Source organism: Malurus melanocephalus, unplaced genomic scaffold (assembly GCF_030028575.1).
Source record: "Malurus melanocephalus ecotype Western Australia unplaced genomic scaffold, MMel_1.1 scaffold_111, whole genome shotgun sequence".
NCBI classification, from domain to species: Eukaryota; Metazoa; Chordata; class Aves; order Passeriformes; family Maluridae; genus Malurus; species Malurus melanocephalus.
The window spans coordinates 89,233-112,564 of record NW_026623343.1 but is presented as its reverse complement, the minus strand read 5'-3'; the positions used below and the strand labels follow the sequence as shown (position 1 = coordinate 112,564).

Below are 23,332 nucleotides of genomic sequence, written 5' to 3'. Positions count from 1 at the left end.
CAACACATTTTTCAGTGTTTCTGTAAGTGACATTAAAACACTCATTCATGGTATTTCTTCTGTCTAATTGCAGCAAAAATAGAAGCCACAGACATGGAGAAAGGGAAATAAAGTTTTATTAAGTGTAAAATTGAACCATCCCCAAAACATAAATCACTGAAATTACCCATTACCTCAAACCAACTATCATGTGAATACATTGACATATACATGATGAAACAAATCATCRTAACTACAGTCTATAAAACTAATATTCCCAGTTCCTTTTCTCTGTGGGCTGGTAAACAGAAAGCAGGGCCTTTCCAAGCCCTGATTGATGTTCAGTAATTCAGGATATAAGAGCAATAAGAACAACATMTGACGTTAGTATGAGTATGCAAATCCTCAACTTCCCTTGTCTCCCTTTACCACTGCATCATGGGCAGTGAGGATAATCTCTAGAGATTAGGTGACTGTGTCATGATATTTTTCCGTGCAAAATATTTCCGCTTTTACAGATGTTGAGTCATTCAATGTACRTCTGCTCTGATGGCATTCAAACAATTTTGGACTTAATGCCATTTAGTTTTCAACCTTCCTTATGTATAATCCTCTGTTACTCTGTAAAATCTCAGGGCATTCAAATTCTGTACAGTGTTCCAGGCTTTAGGGTACAGCTTCATGAGGTGTAGCATGTATATGCATTGTCTCTCCAAGCTGAGATGAGGGGGCATCCATGGCAAATTCAGTTTCAATTCATAGTAGCTGATTCTCATAGAGGGTAGGCTCAGTCCAGAGCTTTTAAYAAACCTTGTGCACTATCCATATTCACATTTGACCTTTAATTTGTTAGGCAATGCATTGACGACAATGTATGAAAAACTGCGTGGATGAGAAGAAAGTTTAATACCTCAGCTGAGTATTAGGAAAGTTACTAACTTTTCTGTAAGMTGCTTGGTCAAAAAATGGATGTGCCCAGTATGTCTGMTGGCATTTCTGTGCTGAYAGAGAATGTTTAAAATTATCTTGTCRYAGAAGGGAAGAYTCGGACCACTYAATATGAGTTATAAGCAAGCTTCRATTTATTGCAAACAATGTCTAAGTYTTATARCATACATAATTAGCTCAYACRTATTCTGTAATACATATATCTCATAGGTCCACRTCCTAAATGTCAACTCCACCTTTAATGATTCACTTGCCAATTTCCCTTATCTACTTCTACTTTTTCCCAGGGCTAACTAACACAAGTATCTTGTAGGGAGTTTCYAGCGGCTTAAAAACATGATGTCCTTGCATTGCTTTCTTATTGCTTCAGAAGAATTTTTCACACAATCTCAGCAATTATTCAAGCTGAGTGCGATACTTGTATTTTTCCATCTCGCTAAGCTGCAACATGTCTACRTGACCCTTCTCARCTAGCCAGCSTYCCACATTATCTGTGACTAGAAAYCACATTATCTGTGACTGCTGGCAGAGAAGAGCAGAATAYTGCCAAAGATTTGAGATTTGAAAATGTAAAGGCACAAATGTCTGCAGGGGAGAAATCCTCTTCAGTTAAAGCTTACACCAGAGAATGGCTTTTGCCTAAGTATCACATTTACACAGCTTTTTAGTTGTCTGACAGAAAGGAGACRTCTTAGAGCTGATCTGAAGATCACTACAGGTTTGTCTTATTCCTTTGTTCCTTTCCTGTTAACCTATCAACAGTGTTGTTTCCATTTTGGAAATCAATACTTATCCTATTCTTTTACCTAAACATCTGCCAGAAACTATGCGTGATTAAAGGATATTTGACAAACAACAACGTATTTCATTCTCATGAATCCTGAAACATTGTCTGGATACTCAGCACTCCAACAGCGTTTGCAAGTGCACTGAGAAGGTAAAGGAGCTCCTCCATTACCGCTGCATGAATTAAGTGTCATTGTAAAMGAGAAGCCTCCTCAGAACCAGTAGCAATGGGGTGCAAGACAATGACAAGAGTGGGCAGAGCCTTGATGCTCTCCTAGCAACCTGACAAAAGATCTTCCAAAATGGCTCTCGACTGACTTCTCCCCACTKGTACTAGGTGGAAATAGGGTTCTATTTTACCCAGGAATTTATGTCAGATCGGTATYTCCTGTTAGGCAGCTGATAATAAGGGAGGATTAGCATAGTTTTGAATGGCATTACTATGTTTGTTTTAAAAAATAATAGTAAGTGCATGAGTTCCAAAGGGTTAGGAGTACATATACACACCAAAGATCTCATTTTCACCTAAATCCCCTAAATGCCTTAGCTAAAGGCAGCTCAGGGTAACAGAATTAGAATCACAGAAYGCATCTGGTCCAATCTSCCTGCTCAGACAGGGTCATCCTAGAACACRTTGCACAGGATTGTGTTCAGTCTGTTCCAGAATATCTCCAGCRAGGGAGACTCYGCAATCTCTCTGGGTAATTGGTTCCAGTGTGGTACCAATGTCCATTATATCATCATTTCTATACCACCCACCTCTTCTCCCTGACAAAATGAGCATTTAATTTTTTCTCAGTGTAACAGGATGTAAACAGTCTTTAYCATTCCTCCAAATGACTCCAACTTTGCTTGTCTAGACCACCTACAAGTCAGTAGTAAGTACTGTTAAACCAACCAAAACTGCCCTACTCTTTCCCTTTTCCCTGTTTTCTCTTTTTTCTTTTCCTGTATGACACTGCCCAAAGCCTGCGTGCCAAACTCTTTAGGACAGGTCTGCATTCAATCAGGAAAATGCCAAAATACAAAACAAAGACCATTTAAATATTAATAAGAGATTGCAAGTACTGATTTTTTACTGAYGGGCCTCAAAAAGTGTCTGCAAGTAAATCTAGTATCATTCTACATTGCTGAAAAATGTGGAAAAAAATGTTTTTCATTGTGCTTCATGCCATGTGCTAAGTCCTAAGGAGAATAAGAGTTCTGCTCCTTGTGCAGATTACTGAGGAAACCTTCTCTGGGATAGGAATTAACAATTGGGGTCATCCTAGACACTGCAGTAACTTCTACATTCTTATCAGATCTTGGAGTTGGCAACCTAATCAATTATTTCCCAAAATATTARTTTATTTAGGTCTATTAGTCAGAAAAATGCACTGTTCTCCTCTACATCTTCTGGCTCCAGAATTGTTATATGACAGCATTGAAGTCACAGCCCTCAGTATATGGTTGAAGAGCTCCTGAGCCTAAATCAAGATTATTGAAGTGCTCTTTGGTCTTTATCTTGATAGGCTTTGCTGGCATCAGGTAACGAAGRTTCTTCCAGAATCTGGAATTCACAGGAAGAGATTTATCCTTTTTCCACTTCACCACTCTCTTTGATGGTAAAAGTGACAGTGATTCTGGCAAGAAATTGTAGTCACTTATAGGCATATATTCAATTAATATGATCTTAGTTTTTCTTTCAACCAGGGCTTTATGCAGTCCACTTTCAAGTTCRTATATGGCTCTGTCAGAAATGTAGTTCTGGCTCAGTATAATGATTAATCTTCGGCTTTTATCAATGAATGAATGGATATCATCAACAAGTGCTGCAAATTGAAGATAAAGGTGTTGTTAAATTAAATTGAAAGGTTAAGATGAATCAACTTATCCTCYAAATTCACATATGTACCAGTGATGTCCCTCTTATTAAGTGACAGCATGTAAGCATCCTGTCCTCATGGAGAGATTAATGTGTACTAAGGATTAGGAGTCTGTGAAAATGAACTCAGTTCAAAAACTTGTTCTCTAGAGCAGACATAAACTTTCATATGATCTCTATCTACCCTAGGCAGCTGTCTAGTAGTAGTCTCCTGGATAGAAGGTGACAGCAAATTTAAATTTCTCCCAACCAGATATTTATTTGCACCTTCCTAATAGGTACTGAAACAGCAACCTCTCCAAGCATTCCATAACCATCAGGTTACACCTTCCTTTATGACACTGAACACCCAAATCTATTTCCAGTGATCCAATGCTGAGAAGAACAGCACATGTGACAGAATAAGTTTCAGGTGTGTTTTATATTAATGACTTTTGGCATGAAAAGCGATGAATGAAAATGAGTGGTGCCACCCTTTAAACAACAAACTGAATTTTCATGTGCAGCTTCCAGTGCTTGTTTTAACCCCATGGGACAAAGTCTACATAAACCAGARATCTACAAAACATGACTTGTAGAGAAAGGCAAAGCAAACTGCAGAACTAACTTAATGAARAGAAAACTGAGGATAAAAGGAGGCTGACAATGGTATTTCACCACCAAAGGCAGTGGTAAAAAGGGGGAGCTACTCTATTTTCCATGTTCATAATGGACCAGAACAGAAAAAAGGAAATAAGCTAAACTGCTGAGAGATTCAGACTTTACATTTGGGCAAACTATTTTTAATACTTAAGAGAGTAAGTTAAAAAAAGGCTCAGGAGAACAGTAGCAYCTCTCAAATTAGAAAAATGTGTCAGGAATGGATACAAGGAGACAAGATCCTGCTAAATGGAGGAGGCTGWCTGATCTTATCAGTGGTTTGAACAATGAAGTCCTATCCCTCAACTGGATCTTTGGACTAAATAGAAACTCACAGTACCTTTTATTGAATCATCTGCAAAAGGCAGATGATTCTCATCAGTTCTCTCCACAAGCCAAACAAAATTCCATTTCTTATTTCTGTTTCGTTATGACACCCATTTCATTCAGAAAATGTTTTCAACTACCACACTGAAGATAAAGCAAACGTACAAGTTACCTAAAAATAACTAGCRCCAGAGACACCAGCTGCTCTGTGCAGTAAATGCGAGTTCATTCATCGAGCSTCAGCAAAGCAGAGCAGAAGGACCCTGTGAAATGTCTAACATCTTCTGTGTCCTCACATTAACTTTCTTGATGCTTGCTGTTTCATCTTTTTATCTTGATTCTTTGTGATAAGTGATATAKGTGTGCAYATGTGTGTGTGTGTGTGAATTCATAAATGTAACTGTAAAACATGTAAAATGTCTGCCAGCAAACTTTGCACACACATGGTCCAGATTAAATGAAAACTGTATCCTTTCAATGCATKATATGTGACAGAATTCCTTCTAATKATAGACTTTTATCTTTGTGTGAAAATGATGAGCCTATTTAATGACTGATAAGAATATTCAATACACTTACCTCCTCCAGGGAATACATCCCTCTCAAATATACATAACTTGTACCCAAAGTTTTCTTCTAATATCGTGGGCAATATCTTCAAAGCAAATTCTCTCTCTTCTTCAATGGGAGAAGCACAGTCTTTCAGGTAAGACACAAATGCATCATATTCTTTTCCATCTGAAAGGAAATCACCAATCATTGTCTTGTCAGCAACCATTCATTAGAAATCCAGCCTCTGATTCACCATTCTGGTTTTCAATCTTATTGTGTCAGTGGCAAAGCATCTAAGAAATTCCTGCATTTTCTTTTGATGTCCTGAACAGCCTTCAAACACTCTTCATCAGATTCAAAAAATGTTTTGWAGAAATTTAAGTTTGATACAAAAGATTCTGATTGCCTTTTGAAATACTTAAAATATTTCCTTTATAAAGTGCTTTTTAAATAAAATTAGATTAATTTAACCAATTAATGTAACATCTCTGAAGATCAAGGTAGGAAGAGAAGAAAAAATGTGTCTGCAACCTGATACAATTGCTATTTTAGTGATATTGCCAATTTCCACATTTATTTTACGCTTTGTCTAAGAGTATCAAGTGGAATGGGCACCAGCAAAAGAGAGAACAAACCAGTTAATTATTTTTCTGAGAGTATGCCATGTCTGGTCATGGTTTGGTCACTAATTACAAACACAAAATCAAAGACCAATCCAAAGGCYGGGCCCTCCACACTGCCACAGTGMAAYYATTGGGATTGATACACCTGTGCTCRTGTCTTTGCTTCTTAAACTTTCTGAATWCTTTACTGCATGTAGCTCATAGGAGAGAGCACAAAGTTAACCCCATGAAACCCTACACCTTCAAGAGCTCTAGGATCAGGAAATGCATTGCCCAGTATCCTTCAGGCAGTTCCTCCAGGGAGGCATAGTCCATGTTCCTCCCTATAAGAAAGGAGGTCCTCCCTCTAAGTCAGTGCACACTGTGATATCTGACATCAACAAATAGATAATAGATAGATAACACTGGCTGTCAAAAAGGACACCCACCAAAGAAGAGGCAGAAAATCAGGCCCATACAACAGCAAGTTTTTTCACCTCAACTTTCAGAAAAATAATTCCTAAAATTGAGTGATTGTCAGGCTTGCTTGTTGTGAAGGCTACAGAGCTGCTGCCTGGTAAGATACTGATAAGATGCACTCCTGCTGTCCTTGAGTTTGTGCAGTGACAAACCCATAAACATGCAATGACCTCTACAGGCAAGGAARCTTTTTAACCTTCACCTTTAACCTTACCTTGCAAGGCATCAGTGGGGTGAAAACACATTTCTGTCAGTCAGCCCATCTGATAACTCCAGAGTGTTCATCCTCTTCATGGATAGACAACTGCAAACCTCTCTACCCCATCAACTTTTGTGATGAAGAGTATGGCAGAACAGGGCTCACCTGAACAGCATCTAATCACATCCCTTCCACTGCCTGCTCCAGAGGCAACTTCTTCACCATGTTTACCTGCTCTCATTGCTGCAGGTGTATAACAAACACACTTTAGACCCTGACCATCAAGTTCTCTTTTACATATTCCCTATTTCTTCTCACACAGCTCCTGGATTTAAGATAATTTTTTCTCTTCCTCAAACATTATTGTTTTATAGAACCTGACAGAAATTATTTTTAATCAATACAGTTACTTTGATGTCAGCATTAGCAAAGTCATACCTCCAGCAGTATCATCTCTTCTGCATAAATGTCTGTAAAACAGAACTAAGTCGACCCTAAACATCACAAACACAAACACCACAGCTACCACAACAAATGGAAATAGCAGAGCAAGGACCATTCCAGTTGTAAATACATGCACAGGCAGGTCTCGGGCTTTCCCTGTAAAAGAGAAACGCAGCAAATTATGGCCTTGACGAAGAGTATCATATGACAAGATTAYTATGTCCAATACTGATGGCACCTAAAAATCACCCCAAAAAAATCACAGTGCTGATGGGAATCYCTTCCTGCTAATGCTTGAAGCACATATGCATAGCACTGATCCTCAGATAAAGAGAAACTACACAAGATGGATTACTCTAAGAGCTGGAGAAACAATATTGCACAGTCACATACAGTTCATTTGTGTGTGTGTGCAGGGTACGTAAGATCAAGRATGACACAAAATATCCTCATAGATGTACACCATCCCAAACTGATGGTCACTCACGTATTTGAAGAATTTCCTTCTTTATTATTTCCTYTTATTATCTACCTTTCATCCCTGTCTCAGTCCCATCTGTAAGTCCTTGATGTCCCCTTTAATCTCTTTGGTTGAGATATTTTTGTATTTTCTTTCTCCAGTCTCTTTCAGGCTTTTCTTTATTATAATTATTATTTATTATTATTATAATAATTATTTATTAATATCATGTTATCTTTGGGTTTTTTAGTTGAAAATACAGCTTTGTAACACTTTAATCTTTGTGAAGTTTTTATGAAGGCGCTGTCAAGATATGTCCATTGTAGTCTGTATTTCTTTTACTTTGCACACCTTCTTCCCCTGATGGGGAGCAGGAAGAATCACCCAGGGGGTTATCAAGTCCAGCACTAGGTGGGTGAGTGCCTTCATAAGCAGACAGATGTATTTGGAGAGGTGTTTTGAAGTGAGTACCCTGCCCTTAGGATTGAGAAGGCTGGCATGATCAATAATAAAATTGATTAATTAATAAAYCATTAATAATTTATTTCTAGATTATGCCATACCTTTCTTCAGTTTTACTATTTTTATCTGTGTGCTTTCATCAGCTTGCAACATGCAGGTGAAATTACTATGCATGTCCTCATCTCTTACATTTTTAATTCGTAGTAGCCTTGTGACGTAGAACTTGTTTCCCAACCTGCAACAAGGAATGGTGTTAGTAACACAGTCTGTACAGAAACTYACAACCACCTGAGAGGCAGATTTTGTGGAAAAGGCTCTAAAGAAAACCCTCAGACTGTGGTTTTACTGAATTTGCAGTTCCATAAAGTATAGGACATTATCATGTACAAAGSGCAGCATTTTAAGGAAACCTACGGTAAATCTTTTTCTTCTTCACATATTGAAGGTTCATTCTCAGGGATACCTGTGCATTTATCTGGAAAMTTTTGGTTAATTAACCAGTAGAGGCTGGCATCTTCTTGCCTATAGTAACCCAAGAAACCTGTGCAATTGAGTATTTCTTCTTTACCTGAAAAAACAGCATAACATGGGAAGATCCAGTCAGAAATAGTGCTCATGTACACAGTACAGTAAAATAYCAGCTTTCTAGGCAACAAATCCCATGAGCTGTGCTTCTTTCTGGATTTCAAGCCCCTGTTCAATGTTTACAGTGTTATACCTGCACTGGTGGTGGCTTCAGCAGTCAAGCATAGGGCTCTGTTGCACCCTGTTGCAGAGTGACAGTCATCCATTGYTTTCTTGCAGATAAATCATCACAGCCAGGTGAGTTTAAGTTGGCCAGAGAATGTCAGGCTTTAGAGAACTAAAGGGGATTGGATTTGAAGATCCTTACAGGTCCCTTCAACCTGAGATATTCTATGTCACTCATTACTGCTGTTCACTGAGTAAACCATGTACCTTTTGTACATTGCTTCATGGGGTGTGMTATCTAATAAAGCCATGGAGAGATGGTTTATCACCACCACCAATTTCCCTTGCAGGTTGTAAAAGCAACCTCGACTTCTGCCTCTGYGAAAGGCTACATTACTTGTATATCAGTCATGTAATAAACTAGGCAAAACATGACCAGGTGTGAGGTTRGATCAGATCAGGATGATGCACTTGATTACACTTATCCAGACCATCAACCAAAAATAGATCAGAACAAAAGCATATAGGTAGAGTAGCTACCAYGAAGATTTCTTTGTTAATTTCATACCTATTTCTGTTTCAATTTCTTCATGAAGTCCAACTATCTCCAAAGTTACAGCCTCTGGTGCATCTAAAATAGAAGCATTGCTGTTGAAGTAATACCTTACATTTTTCCACAGTAAAAGTTATATACTTGCCCTGTATCTAAAATTAATCACAAACATTCCATTTGATTCACAGAACAATATCTGGATTCTGGCCTTAGTGAGTAGTTAAAAAAATTCAGTATGGTTGTTGACCGTTTTTCACACACACACACACACACACACACATATATATATATAGAGAGAGAGAGAGAGTGTACAATTTGCAATGGTTAAAAAGGCTCTTGTGCAAAATTCTTAGTAAGTTTTTATGACTTATAGAGCAGCCATTCTGAAAAAAAAAAAAAAAAGTAACAATCAAGCCTGCGGGGAAAACATACTAAAAACATTTTCCAAAACTGGTAATATTTCATCTTAACTTCTGCTTTTTTACTTCTCAAATTATTGTGAAACAGTTACCATTACCATACTTGTTCCCCCAGTATATTTTTATCAAATGACTACAGCAATTAAAAATCTTATTAGTAAAGTAAACCAAAAATTACACTTCAAAATTTTAGAAAGCTTTCTTACCTTCTTCTACTATAAGCTTAATTGTGTTTGTGCTGGGGTATATCTTTCCTTCATGACTGATTAATATTTTACAGGTATATATCCCAGAGTGCTGTGCTGTTAAGGTTCTAAAATTTAGTTCCCTCTCTGTTTCATGTTCATAGCTCTTGCAGTCCTGCATCAATAAAACCAGGAAATACTATTCTGTAGCAAACATGCATTCAACACAAATTAAGACATTTTTACACAATTTATAYAAATTACACAAATTAAGAAAGTTTTTTGAAACAAAGCTTCACCTTTTCACTATCTCAATGACATGTGTCTGACTCAAAAGAGGTGAAGGCCCAGTTTTCACTCATGGTCACCTAAATGCAGTGTTTGGACATTTAATCCATTAGAAGCTGAGAACACTGCAACTGAGGAAAACATAACAACCTATGGYCCTGTCCATCAATGGTGCCATCCTCTCAGACCCCAAAAGACAAGAACAGGCTGTAGCTCATTCTTGCCAGGCTATTGCAGATGCCTGGGTTAAATCAGTCAAAATCCTTTCCTGAAACTGATTCATCTTGGAGTGAACAGCATCTGTTACTCTAACCAGGAGACCTGAGAGGAATAAGGAGCATTCCTCAAGGCAATGCATGGGGACAGGGGGGAAGGAGCCTGTTCAGGTTTCTTCATCCAATGGCAGCACCCAACAGTTAGAGATGCTCATACAACTATGCTCTGGCAAATGCTGGTAGAGAGAATACTGATGGCTTGCCAAAAATGAGCAGAACTRGATCTGTTACACACTTAAAAAGTGTTCAGAAACAGCAAAATTGAAAAGTTTGCAATTACTTTACAAGTACATGCCAACTGTAAAATAAAAATCTTGGCACCTTATTTAGCATCAGTACAATATCTGTATCAGCAAAGWAGCAGCTGGCTAAACCAGCTGCTGTCTAAATCAGCAAAGACAGGCACATCAAATCTTTTATCATTCCGAACTACTAGTGTAAAAATTTCTGAAATAGGTATATTTTTTTAACAWATCTGAGAGCARACAAAARCTTTGTTTTGGATATTTATCTAAARGTTTTTCCCTTAATCCCATGAGAAATTAAATGTTTGYAGATGCTTCTAAAAATTCATTTGCAATTAATTTTTCCTGCAATCAGATGTTTTGTTTCTATAGCCAATGATTTGAGTGACACTGTTTCAGTAATTACCTTGTACCATGTTAYGCTGTCATTTTCATAGACAGATAAATCATTGCATTTCAGTGAATGACCAGTTCCAGCACTTTTAATTTCTGTAGTTAAATGATTTCTGTTGAAACAGCTGCTTTTATTTCTTTCWAGTACATTCAGGGTCCACTTTTGAATTGTGAAATTTTGTTTTCCATTGCTAAGAAAAAAAGATAGCAAAGTCAGTTTTAGGAGCTTTTTAAATAATTCAGCTTAGTGAGTTACAAAATACAAATACATTCTCAAATGCATCTGTTMGGTAGAAAGTACATCTAGAGTGACCTAATTATTTTTATTCCTCTTGATACTTTCCCACTCCCAAATATGGGTTATGTCCTTTGACCAAACAGGTTAACTAACTAAATTCACTATCACAAAACATTTAAAAATACAGTTATGTCTATGGAATATGACACTATATGCTACATCAACCCGAACAAGGATGCAACAATCTGTGACATCATGCATAGTTAAATGAGAGAATCAAAGAATTTTGAACCTTGAATCAGCTAAAGATTTTGCAGGTTTAATTTCGTATGTGTTGCTAAGGTTAAAAGCCATAACTGACAAATATATTTTTAGGGTAAGAAATAAGATAGTCAACTCCAGCGTTGTTCACACAGCAACATGAATCAATTGTTTGATACTCTGCAGATAGTCAATGATATTTTGGAAATATTTCTAAACACCACTACTCTCATGAATTATAGCATGATTGATGGATTCAAGCATGTCTGCAAAACAAGGAATTTTGGAAAGGATGCAGCTCTTTGTCTTTGAGCCTGCACTGCTCAGAGATCTATTGTTGCTGATCACCCCAGGCTGACTGGAAGACTCGGGAACAATCACTTCTGCAGCAGAGTCATCACATCTCATGCAGTGTCTATGAATGATCACACAAATTTGCTCCAAAAATGCCTCTTTTGAATATCTAGGAGCTGATCATTGTCATTTAGATATCTTTTAAGTTCTATCCACATATTCCTTGAAAGAATTAGGTTGTAGCTGTTTTTTTACTGTTTGATATATCCAAATACATGACTACCAAAAGAAAGGAACCTGGAAGACTTTTGACTTRAATTTGGCAAAGTTAGAGCTTAAGAGAAAGCCATATGTTGCTGTCAGTTAGCGGGTGAGAATCTGTCAGTTAATGGGTGAGATTTCGCAATTAGTGCACAAAGCTCTCATTTGTTTACTGAATGAGCAGAGCCTGACAAAGCAAAAGCAGCAATCACAGATCACTTCCGTCCAATGTCACTCATATCTTCATAAATGTATCTGAATCTTTCTGCCTCCAAGAAAAGAAAAGTAAATTGTTCCCAGAACTGGCGTGAGCCAAGAATCGTTCCAATGAGAAAGGCCAAGGGGACAAAGCARTTGGAATGGAGAAGCATCCCTGGGWAGAAWATTGGCTCAAGCACCGTTCTTGAGTGCCTTTTGGGTGTACAAATTCAGAAGAACTAWTAGGACATCAGCTTTATGATGAATTTAGACTAAGCCCTGGGTTATTTCTTTTCCACTTTTTAAGYTCCCCAAACAAATATATTTACGTGTTCTGCTCACCCACTTTGCACTGCAGTGTTYTCTCAAGCTACACAGGTTCTCCTTGTTCTCCTTACTCTCTTGAGACATTCATTACTCATAATTGTAATTGACTCTTTAAACCAAAATCTAGTGGTTTGGTTTCTCAATCAGTTAACTATGCTGCTATAAACAGGAAAAGCTTTACCAAAACTTTTCCATCAGAGACGTGCTCGCATGGGTATTCACAGTGGGTGGAGTCCTCACCTATTCTCCAACATCATATTTACACATTTAATCAGAGCTGCTTATCACAGTCAGCAGTGAGACCACGGTAGTCTTTTGCAGTGTAGTTCATATGACCTATGTTATATGTTTGGTTTAGGACAAGATAACCTGTGGCCCAGAAACGCCTCTCTCTCCCTGACACTGAAGGTACCTAAGACAAGTTTAGGTGTAAACAYAAACATTAATTCCAATTAATTCTACTGAGTCTGTCTGTTTCTTTCAGCACCACTCTACTGAATACCAYTGGAGAGGCAATTACAGATCTAGCCAAGAAATGCGTATGATGTTACWCTCTAGATTCAGCAGATGGAAGAAAAGGGTCCATAAAGCCACATGTTCTCCCCAGCACTGTCACACAACAGAGTTTTTCTTCTGTGATCCTGTTTGGGTAAATCATTTGAAGTAGATCAAGCTATTCCACCTGATGAGCCAAAGCATGGCAAGGAGCAGGTCTCTGGGGAGGAAGGTATCAGAACCACACCTATGCAAACAAAGATGAATTTCTCTTACATARTTTCTAGCTGTCTGCCATTTCACATGGTTTTAAACATTTTTTTGTATTGTTTTAATTTCTAGTGTCTTAATTGTTGTATTTTTATCCTGGTTTTTACTTGCTGAGRTTCTTTAGTGATATTTTGTCAGGAACAAAACCATTTCAGGTTTAATAGATTTTCAATCTCCCCCTGARAAACCCTCCAAGAAGGAAAAACAAAATCTAGCTTGACTAAGTAGATGATACAAGGAAGTGAAAGCCCTTAGAGAATATAAACCAAGTTACTGGATATATAAGTGATTCTAAGTCCTCCCTTTGCTATTTCACTGCAGCACAACAAGCCAGTGTTGTGTCTGTRTTTAAATCTACTGCAGAAACTGTCACTCTGATTTCCAAATTGCAATAACAACTCTATATATATGTTCCCACTGCTGTCAGTGTTCTAAATGTATTGAAAAATTGAGCAATATTAGGATTTGAAAATTTGTCATATGTTTATCACGATTCTCTGTACTTCTGGGTTTTTTTCAGGAACCTGTAAGTTCCCTCAGTTTCAAGGTGACCAACACAAAGCAACCTGATGACCTGCTTTTTTTGTATTCTGTTTTTCTCTTTAACCACAGGATGCAGGTTAAAAAAAAAAAAAAAAAACCCTACAAATTACAGATCATTCCAAAGACCTGTGACACAGTTTTTTTCTGCTTACCTCTCTCACTACAAGTACATACAAAATTTTTATTTACATGAATGTTGCTGAAGATTAACACATTCAGGTTTAGAGGTGATGTCTATTTATTCCTGAATTCATATCCTAAGTCTAGTATACTAACAAACACATCAACGCATATGCACACTTCAGCTATCTACRTATGTCTCAGCAGGACACTTCTAGTTTAACTGTAAAATTTCTCATTCTTTTTTTAAATCAAAGAAAGTAGTTAATATACCATAAAAACATTGTTACATCACTTTATTCTGTTGCTTCTTGCACATTGTCAGTTGTAACACATCAGAAAAAAAACCCCTATATTTAATTAGTTAGAAAAATCTGTCAGCTTGTTGTCTTCTTTTCTTGAAAACTGCACTATATGTAATTGTCACATTCTTCACTGAAACTGCCTAAACAGTTATAAGTAGTCTAAAAATGATTTCTCATATAGCTTACAAATTAAATAGTTGAAAATTAAAAAGATAAAAATAAATTTAGCATATCTTCTTTCAAATGTAAAACTTTTAACCTACTCTAAATACTCTGAAATTAAACTAATTCCACTTTAATTGTCATTCTTATTAAATCTAAAACCAGTTCAGTAGTCCACAATAGCTCATTATTTTTCCCTAAAGATCCTACTAAAAGTCCTTAGTCTCTACAGAAAACATTTTTTGCCAAAATCTTCTGTATTTTCTGAAATGTTTTGAAACTGAAATTTGAAACTGAAATTTGAAACTCATTTAATATCCCTGCCAATACTGAGAACCATCATATAAACAAGGCCCAAGATCCCATTAAAATCCCATTAAAAAAATCTCCCTATGCTTAGTATTCCAGCAATGAGACCTGCGAAAAGTTCCCACAGGGGGATTGCAAGATTCTGACATCATTCTGATCCTAACAGAAAAATGAGTATTCATATGGGCCTAACAGAAAGAAATTTAGAAAGAAAAAAATACAGAAATACATTTCAGAGTAAGAAAATTTTTTCTTCAAAACAAAAACACTTTCTTTAAAAAAACTGATCTTTAAAATATAGCAGTTTAACATATTCCAGAAGTCAAAACAAAAAAAGCAGAAAGTCAAAGCTCTCTAATTCCAAGTGAATACTTTGATATAGTCAAAACTTTTTTTCTGAGTTTCTCTCTTAAGCAGATGAGTAAATCAAGACATTTCATAAAGGATTCTAACATTTTTCTGTTTTCCAACAATTACTTATTTTAACAAATTTCATCCTAATAGTTTTATTTAAGTTCTTTCCCTGTCATCTTCTTCTATTTGTAAGGCTCTTTCCTTAAGTTTTGAGGTTCACACTTTTTCATAATAATTTTATGGAATTCTTGTGATTTACTGCAGATTTACTGTCATTACTCCAAGTCCTTAAAGTAGTTGAAAAACCACAATGATCATAAATTAAGGCTGGCGTTATTGTAGTTTTCTTCTATTTTGTCCTGTATTTTAGACTCCTTATGACAGTCTCCTTCAGTAGCCTGGCAATTCAGGTATGCTCTCCACCRATCTTTTCCCATGGATCTTTCCCTGTGCCAAAATTAGTCACTCTGTATTTCGTGCCATGGATTAGGTGGCATTAAAGTGAGTTGTTAGATCTAATCACTTTTTTTTTTGTGAAGTGAACACAACAGATCAACACAACAAAACTGATGCATAACAAATTAGACAAACTACCATATTCATCRCCCCTAAAGAAAATTCTCACAAATTTAACGTAGATTAATATTTTTTTTCCTCAGGATTTACCCTACAATTAAAAATAATTTGCATTTCATATACCATGACTCAGTACTTTAAAAAATAGTATCAGTAAGGAGATAATAGCAATGATATGTGGCAAAATAAAAAAAAAAAAAAGAAGTTTTCAACTTCCAAGTTAGCTTTGAAGTCAACAATTAAAGTTTAGCTTAAAACAGTAAACTATCAAACTYGACTCTGCAATATTACTGGAAATGTGGGGAGCATTTTTCAGTAYCCACAGTCCCATATCCTTTACAAACCTGGCTAGAACCTTAGAACTATGACTTGGACAACAGCACAAATCATTACATGCAAGGTAATCTGCTTCAAATTAGTCATTGCTTCAACTGTGAATGCTGAATTATGGGTTTAGTGCAAGTTAGTCATAAGACTTTATGCAGCAAAACTTTGATTTAGTCCCATAGCCTTTCAAGGTGTTCCAGTGAAGATTGCAACCAAATGATGGAGGCCCTCACTTATTTCTCCTTTTACACCATGATGCTCCAAAGCAGTAAGAAATCAAATCCAATTATTTCATTTTTTTCTTTTAATGTCTCCATGCAGGCCAGCATTTGCACATAAACCAGAGTTCAGCTATGCTATGTTTAATCTTTACTCTACAGTTAGATTATTTGGCAGGCCTCATAGCATGAGATCCTCTCAACACAGCAAGCAAGAACAAGTCTGGGGAAGAAGACAAGAAAAGGTTTCATTTTTCTTGGCAGTGGATAGAAGGTTTGCCTGCCACTCATTTTGCTTAGGTAAATAATCACAAGTCAGCAAAAATGCTACCTGCCTCATCAAAAGGTTTACAGAACATTTAAAAGGTTGAAACTCCTTACAGATATTTGTAGCCTTTACAGGTCACATTGCTAGTGATTGTGAAATGAAAAGGGAAATGACAYACAGTTAATACAGTTCCCTGAACCCCTTTTATATGGATGCTATTAGCTATACAAAACAAGRCAAAGAAATTATCTTCATCACAGACGTGCACAGACAAAACATTCACCCATCATGTTGTGTACCCACCTGTGAGTGACAGAGTAATTCGCAGAGTCACTGAGTTCAACTGGCCAAAACTCCAGAAAATTCCTTTGTGAAACAATTCTGTGTGTTTCCTTTATCAGTTGCTGCTTTCCAGCACTTTCTTTGTACCAATTTATTATGTATCCTTCTTCCTGAAAATGTTCTTGCCTTGACTCAACATAACAAAGGAAAAAATATTCCCCTTCTAGAACATCAATGGAGGCACGAAGGGGGCACAGCTTCTCTTCAGAAAAGGGGGAAAAAGATACATTAAGGAGGCAATGACTTCTTTCGTGAGAAAAGTAYGTTAGCTTGACTTTAAAGTGATTTGCTGTGCTGCTGGTATTTTATAGACTTCTTTCAGCAAACTGGTCTGGCRGCATTTATTTATTTATTCCAGCAATACTTTCTGAAAAACACAGCTTTCCGTGCCTTTATTCTACCTTACCAAAGCAAAAACAGAAAGAAAAGGGGGCGGGGGGGAATAAAAAGACATTACCCTATCCCTATGATGCTTTTACATGAGTTCCACAGTGTCAAAATCAAATTGGCACAAAGGGGTTCACTCTAYGGTAAAGCAGCTGCCACAAGTTGAAGGGAAAAAGAGAAATTCTTCACATATGGTTTGATTTGACAAATATGTCTTAGATAAAAGCACAGATCCTTTAAATGAACATTTGCATTTCTTTATTTTCTTAATTAAAACTGAATMATTATGTAGATATATTTCTGAAAAACTTCAGATATCTTTGGAGAGTTGTCTTGTTATGAGACTATGTGTGTAAAATTTAGTCTTCAAGTCTGCCTTTCCAAACAAATTTCCCAAATTTACTTTTGTATAGAGAAGTCATAAAAAGTACAGAAAAGGAACCATGATCTAGCATTAAGAGTCGAAAATAAAATCAGCCTTCAGTCTCTCCTTCTCCTGAGGTTCTCAGAGACTATTGCTGTTTAGCAGCTATTGTGAGCGCACTCCTGAATGGCACAAAAAGAAGCAGACTCTTTCTCTTGCCTGCTGTGTCTCTTCATACAGTCATGGTCACATTAGAGCATCATCAGTTTCTCCAGGTACCATCTTTGCTTTTTAATTTAATATTTTTTGTGTTTTGGACCAAATTTTCCAAGTCTCAAGCTGGGCTGGAATTACCAAACCTTTAAGTTTTTGTTCTTGGCTGCAAAACACAAAACTTGTCCTACTCCATGCAACTGTCAAGAAGTTGGCACATATGTTATAGGTTCTCTTATTGAATTGAAGACTTTTACTTACCAGTGGCAGATTCCATGATAAACATTATAAAAAACATCATCAGAGTCATYTTCTTGAGTTACTTCTCACTTCTTCTCAAAAAAAAAAAATCAAACTGGATTCTTCTTGTTCTGTTCTGAAAGCCTAAGAAAAGTAGATTCACAGTTCATCACAAGTGCGGTGAAACAGATTCCTTTGAGCATGTGAGCAGTGTAACTATTGCCTGGTGCTGAAGAGGGCTTTCCAAATGGGAAATCACATATTTTTATCATAACAGCTAAATTTACAGACATCAGGTAATGTATCTTGATCTTTCTTTGTAATTTCATTTCAAATTCAGAACCCACTTCATTATTTCCTTCTTCCATTTTCTTATTTAATAGACACATTTTGCAGTTTTACAAAAGCACCCAAATCCCAAGCCAGAGACACCCCAGTAGAGGATAGGACAGTGGGGCTTGTTTTTCTCCACAAAGAGAATAAACTTTGCAAGACAGGATCTTGTAGAAAAAGTAGAAACTTCCCTTACCTTCAATGAGAGCAGCACAATCTTGTAGATTGGATATGTTGATGGCTAACTTTGAGCCTGTTGGAAAACATTTAAATTTGTAATTTTTCCTCACAATTTGGTCTGTGGAAGCAACAAGCACCAGCTGAGCATGTTAACATTTCCACTGATGGAGAGCACATGGAGCAGCCCATATTCAATGGCTTCATGTCTAATCAACTGTGATATCAAAGGCAAGTGGAAAACACCACTAAAAAAGACCAGCTTGGAGCATCTTGTGAGGTTCTTTAGAACAGCAGGTTAGCTGACAACCAAAGAGCTACTCCTGAGATTGTGCCTTAGTTTTGCTTACAAAACAGGCACGTTATATATATTATATATACAATCAGCTCAGTTCAACCCCTGAAGCCAAAACAACCCTGCTTAGTGTGGCCCAAACATGGATGGACAAACGAGACGTACACACATATGAGATGTATTTCAGAGATCTGCCAAAAGAAACCACATTAGCAATCAATTTCTTTGTTTTTATTAAGTAAAACTGTTGCAATTTGAGAAAGCACACACTTGCTGTTGTAAGATTGCCTGAGATTTACAGTCAGAAAGTTCCTGTGACTTAGAGTCTGGAAGCTACTGCATTTCCAGCAGTATTACAGAAGGACACCAAACTGCATAGCTGCTCTCCCTTTCTTACCTTTCTTCTCAATTCTTTACAAGTGTGCCATCATCCCATAAAATCCTGTAAGGAGATGAAGGAACTGTTTCACATCCCTTTTTTCAGACAGACTGGAAGGCAGAAGCAGATTTAGAAAGCTAAAATAAGCTGAATTCTGAGTACTACAACAAACAATTTCAGTTCCTTACTACACATGGAGATTCAAACTGCTACACTTCATAGGGAAAGAAGGGCCTCTCTCTTTAATTTGAGAATTTTAATTTGAGAATTTTAATTTGAGAATTTTAATTGAATTTTATTTTCCTTTTCTACCCTATCACATCTAGAAGAAATAAGCTGTTATAGACTGTAAGACGATGATCCACTGCATAGAGATAAAAAATTTATCACCAGGCTTTTAATTCTAAACCCTCTTTTTTTCTGGTGTCTCACATCAGCACACAGTGGAAGTTTGGTTGAGTGCAAACACTATAAGCAAAGCTACTTAGTAATCATCAAGTCTGGGATTCACAACTACTATCAAAAAGCAAAACACAGGACCTTAACCTTTCTCTCTCGTTGCTGTTGAACCTGATCAATTTGTCTGAAATTGTTCTACTGTAGGCTAAATGTGTTTACTATTAAGCCATATAGTTTGAGTACTCTTACAATGAAAATCTGGGGGGGAGGAAGGTGAAGAAAAGGAAAATGCTTTTAGTGAAAGTCAGCCAATACAAAGAGAATCCTTGAGAAACAGAATAAGGTTTTTAATTGTCAGAAAAAATAATGGAGAGCTATTTTAAAGTAAAAGTGAAGATTCTCTGCCTAATAAAGGAGTACAGAAAATACTAATGGGCAAAATGCTAAAGGCAAGAGAGGGAAATGACAGTTTCAATAAATTCATTAAATTTCCAGTTGTCTATAAGGCTCAAAATGACAATAGCTTAAAGAGTCTTTTTGAAATTTGATATGTTTCAAATCACTGTTGGAGTTTTAATAATAAAATACGGCTCTTAAAACTACTTGTACCACAGAAAAACTAATTAAAGCTTTATACATTCTGAAAGTTTAATTTCTGTAAAGTGTATTACCAGTATGTCATGAATCGCTACATTACCATTCTCCACTTTTGTAGAATCACCAGAAGATTCTGGAATTAAATGGGGCTGATGCATAGAAGTGATTGATCAAGTTTTGGACAAGCAACTCATTTTGATCAACACTTTTGGAAAACTCAATTTGGTCCTGAAGTGTTAGGACTTCCTTTAAAAAAAAAAAAAAAAAAAAAACAAAACAGATTCTTCTGAGCATGAGACTGTTCTAGTAATCATTTTGGGATCAAGGGAGAAAAGCACTAAACCTTGCTTTTTAAGAATGGCTTCTTGTGGGATGTAAGTATTTTTAAAATATTACCACACAGTGCCATATTGTGCAGCATTCATGAAGAATACAAAAATAATTAGCAAACGGTTGTCTTAAACATACTAAAACCAAGCACCATTCTACCAGGACTGCAATTTCTTGGTAAAAATAAAAATCTGTCTTAATTTCAAACAACATAAGTAAAGTTGTTTACTTACTATGCAAGTCTTGACAGTGGAAAGCAGAGAGGGTGTCTTCCAAACTCCAGAGAGTTGAAACTTGTACTTGTACTTGTACAACTCTTCTGAATCTCATTCATCACCGAAACAGAGAGTAGTCAGTAAGTGAATCGATATATAGATAGTTCAGTTTGAAAAACCTTCTGAAAAAGGAAGAGAGACTTGCTGGTTGCAGGAAGAAAAACCGAAAAGGGAGATGTGAGAAATTCATTTCTGCTAGCATTAATGGAAAGGCAATAGGAAGTCCTTCATTTTTTTTTTTTTTTTTTTTCGAAATGAGGCGTTTGAGAGCTGATACACAAATGTTTTACGCGTAAAGTTTTGCTCCTACCGCCCACAACAGTGCTGAAGGAGCCCATCCTCCTCCAAATCACCCAGGTGCGAGGGAAAGGGCTGAGGACAGCCCAAAGACGGCGACAGGGGCTGTGTGTGAAAATAAGTATTTTTCAGGTCTAAAGCGTTTATGACAGCTCYGTAACAAGGAAAAATTATGTCACGGGACCTGGAGAGAGGTGTCCGAACCAAGTGGCTCGGAGGAGCGCGGCGCAGCGCTGCGGACGGGGGCGAGCGGCGGGGTGGGAGAGAGGCGGGGATGGGGACGGGCTGGGTTGGGGACGGGCTGGGTTTGGGGACGGGCTGGGTTTGGGGACCGGCAGGAGAAGTCCCCGGCCAGCGAGAGCCGCACACCCGCAGAGATGCCCTGACCGGGGCAGGCACTCGGCTCCTCCGAGGGCGGGGAGAAGAAGCTGCCCACGCCCAGCCCTCGCTTTCCCCAGCCCGCCTGCTCTCCACCGCCCTCCCCGGCCTCCCCTGCCTCCCCTGCCTCCCCTGCCTCCCCTGCCTCCCCTGCCCCGGTCCTACCCGGCTCCATGGCTGCAGGAAAGCAGCGGCTCCTGGCGCTGCCCGGCTCGGCGAGGGCGCTGCGCTGCCCCGGGGAAACCCGGAGGAGTGCCCCACGAGCAGAGGGAGCGATGATCAACTTTTTTAGGAGACGGGGCGGGGGTGAGGTGGGTGTGAGAGTGTGTGTGTGTGTGTGTCTTCCCTCTCACAACCTTCCAGGKGAAGGAAAGGTGTGAGCCGGTGGTGTCTGCCGTTGTTTTCAGCCAAACGCGTCTCGCTCCGCTTTGCCGCTGAACGCCCGTGGTGGGACTTTCCCAAGAAATGTGGTGGAGGCAGGATGGAGTGCTRGGAACGACTGTACTGGGCTGGCTATACCAACTTCTGTCTCTGCTGAAGCTTYCCCCCACCTCGCTGCCTGGCTTGAGAATGAGGACGCGCAAAGAGCTAAAAGTGAAAGGCAGATATTCTGCGGAGTCCTCAAAAGACAGACAAACAGACAAAAAATAGTAACACCCACCAAAAACAGACCATACTCTTCAGGAAAAGGCACCAGGCAAACAATCTGATTCTACAATATTTTAATGAGAAATGTCCCCATCTGAGTGCTCTTTTTTTTCTGTGCTACCATCCCCTTTAGGGGAACAATAATGAAAACTTTCAAGACAAGAAACTTCAGTGCAAAGAGAGAGTATGTATTCCATTCTAAATAAGTTGTCATGCCATTAACTGAGCTGGATTTTTAGCCAAATGTTGATATATTAGAACTGCGGTGKCACCGGGGTTTCTGACAGCCATATTTCCTGTTTGCATCCTGTTCCTGAGTAAATTMATTCATTACATTGTTAATTACACGAATGGTTTATCTGCTACGTACAGTGCAATGACTCACTATACTTCCAAAGAAGCTTAGTTTGGTAACAGCAGGAAAAAGTTATTCCCGCAGGAATTCTGTTCTTTGCATATCACCCTTTTCATCTTCAGAAATTAGTTTGGTGACAGCTACCTTTTGGGTTTTTTTATCCAGGACAACTGCTAATGCAAAAGTTCCCAACTGCAACAGGAGGGGTCACTTTAGAAGTAAAACAAGGAAGTTACACTAAAAAGAAGGGAAGGATTACACAGAACTGGCTTTCTTGCATATTCTYCCTGCTGAGGTGAAGCAAAGAAACCCTGGGCTGTTTTACTGTCTCATGTCATTTGTTTTACTCATCACAGATTGAAACAAGTTTTCTGTAACAACCATCAGACCTTTGGATAATGCAAATCAGCACAGTTCCAGGAAAGTAAGCTAAGAACCTGACTGTAACTAGTTTAAAAATGTGTTCAAGATACTTTGCAGTACTTTTATGACTTAGTAACTGATTAAAAAAAAAACCTAAAGAAAGCAGATATCATAAAGATGGTAATTATTTTATATGACAGTCCAGAAACTATTTAGCAATCAGCACATAAAATGGTAAAGTAAAATGTCATCAGCTTTTTACTTTCACAGACTAAGTCTTCATGCTGAGAGTTTGGAAACTTCTTTTTTTGACTCACTCTTTTACAGCAATATTTTCCATGAGCTTTTCTTACTTGTATTTGCTTTCATATTCTTTTGAAATACTCTCAAGTTTTTGAACTTTATTCTGCATTGCAGAAAGTTCTGTGTTCAATTGGTCCTTTCAACTAATGTCACAGTTCTGTGATTTGCGAATGTATGTGAAAGGAGAATAAACTTCACACTTTTTAGTTCTCAGACAAATATAATTTYAATGAAGAAGTCATAGTCTGGTAATAGATATGTAACTCAACTAAAAAGAGCTACAGCTTAGATTTTCATTTTGAAAATGTTACTATGAAAATGAAAGTTTGCACTAATATTGG

The 23,332-nt window shown here is 37.7% G+C and overlaps 1 protein-coding gene across 1 annotated transcript; it reads right to left on the bottom strand.

The window, feature by feature from the left end:
* Positions 1-1,417: 1,417 nt before the first annotated feature.
* On the bottom strand, positions 1,418-18,459 carry IL18R1 (interleukin 18 receptor 1). The gene is made up of 11 exons (XM_057369462.1): positions 18,392-18,459; positions 17,884-18,006; positions 16,620-16,860; positions 10,804-10,981; positions 9,611-9,764; positions 9,001-9,063; positions 8,157-8,310; positions 7,844-7,977; positions 6,815-6,976; positions 5,123-5,281; positions 1,418-3,524 (listed from the first exon to the last, which is right to left on the bottom strand). The coding sequence occupies exons 2-11, from the start codon at positions 17,930-17,932 to the stop codon at positions 3,124-3,126; spliced, it is 1,695 nt and encodes a 564-aa protein (XP_057225445.1). The 5' UTR covers positions 17,933-18,006; positions 18,392-18,459; the 3' UTR covers positions 1,418-3,123.
* Between the last annotated feature and the right edge of the window lie 4,873 nt (positions 18,460-23,332).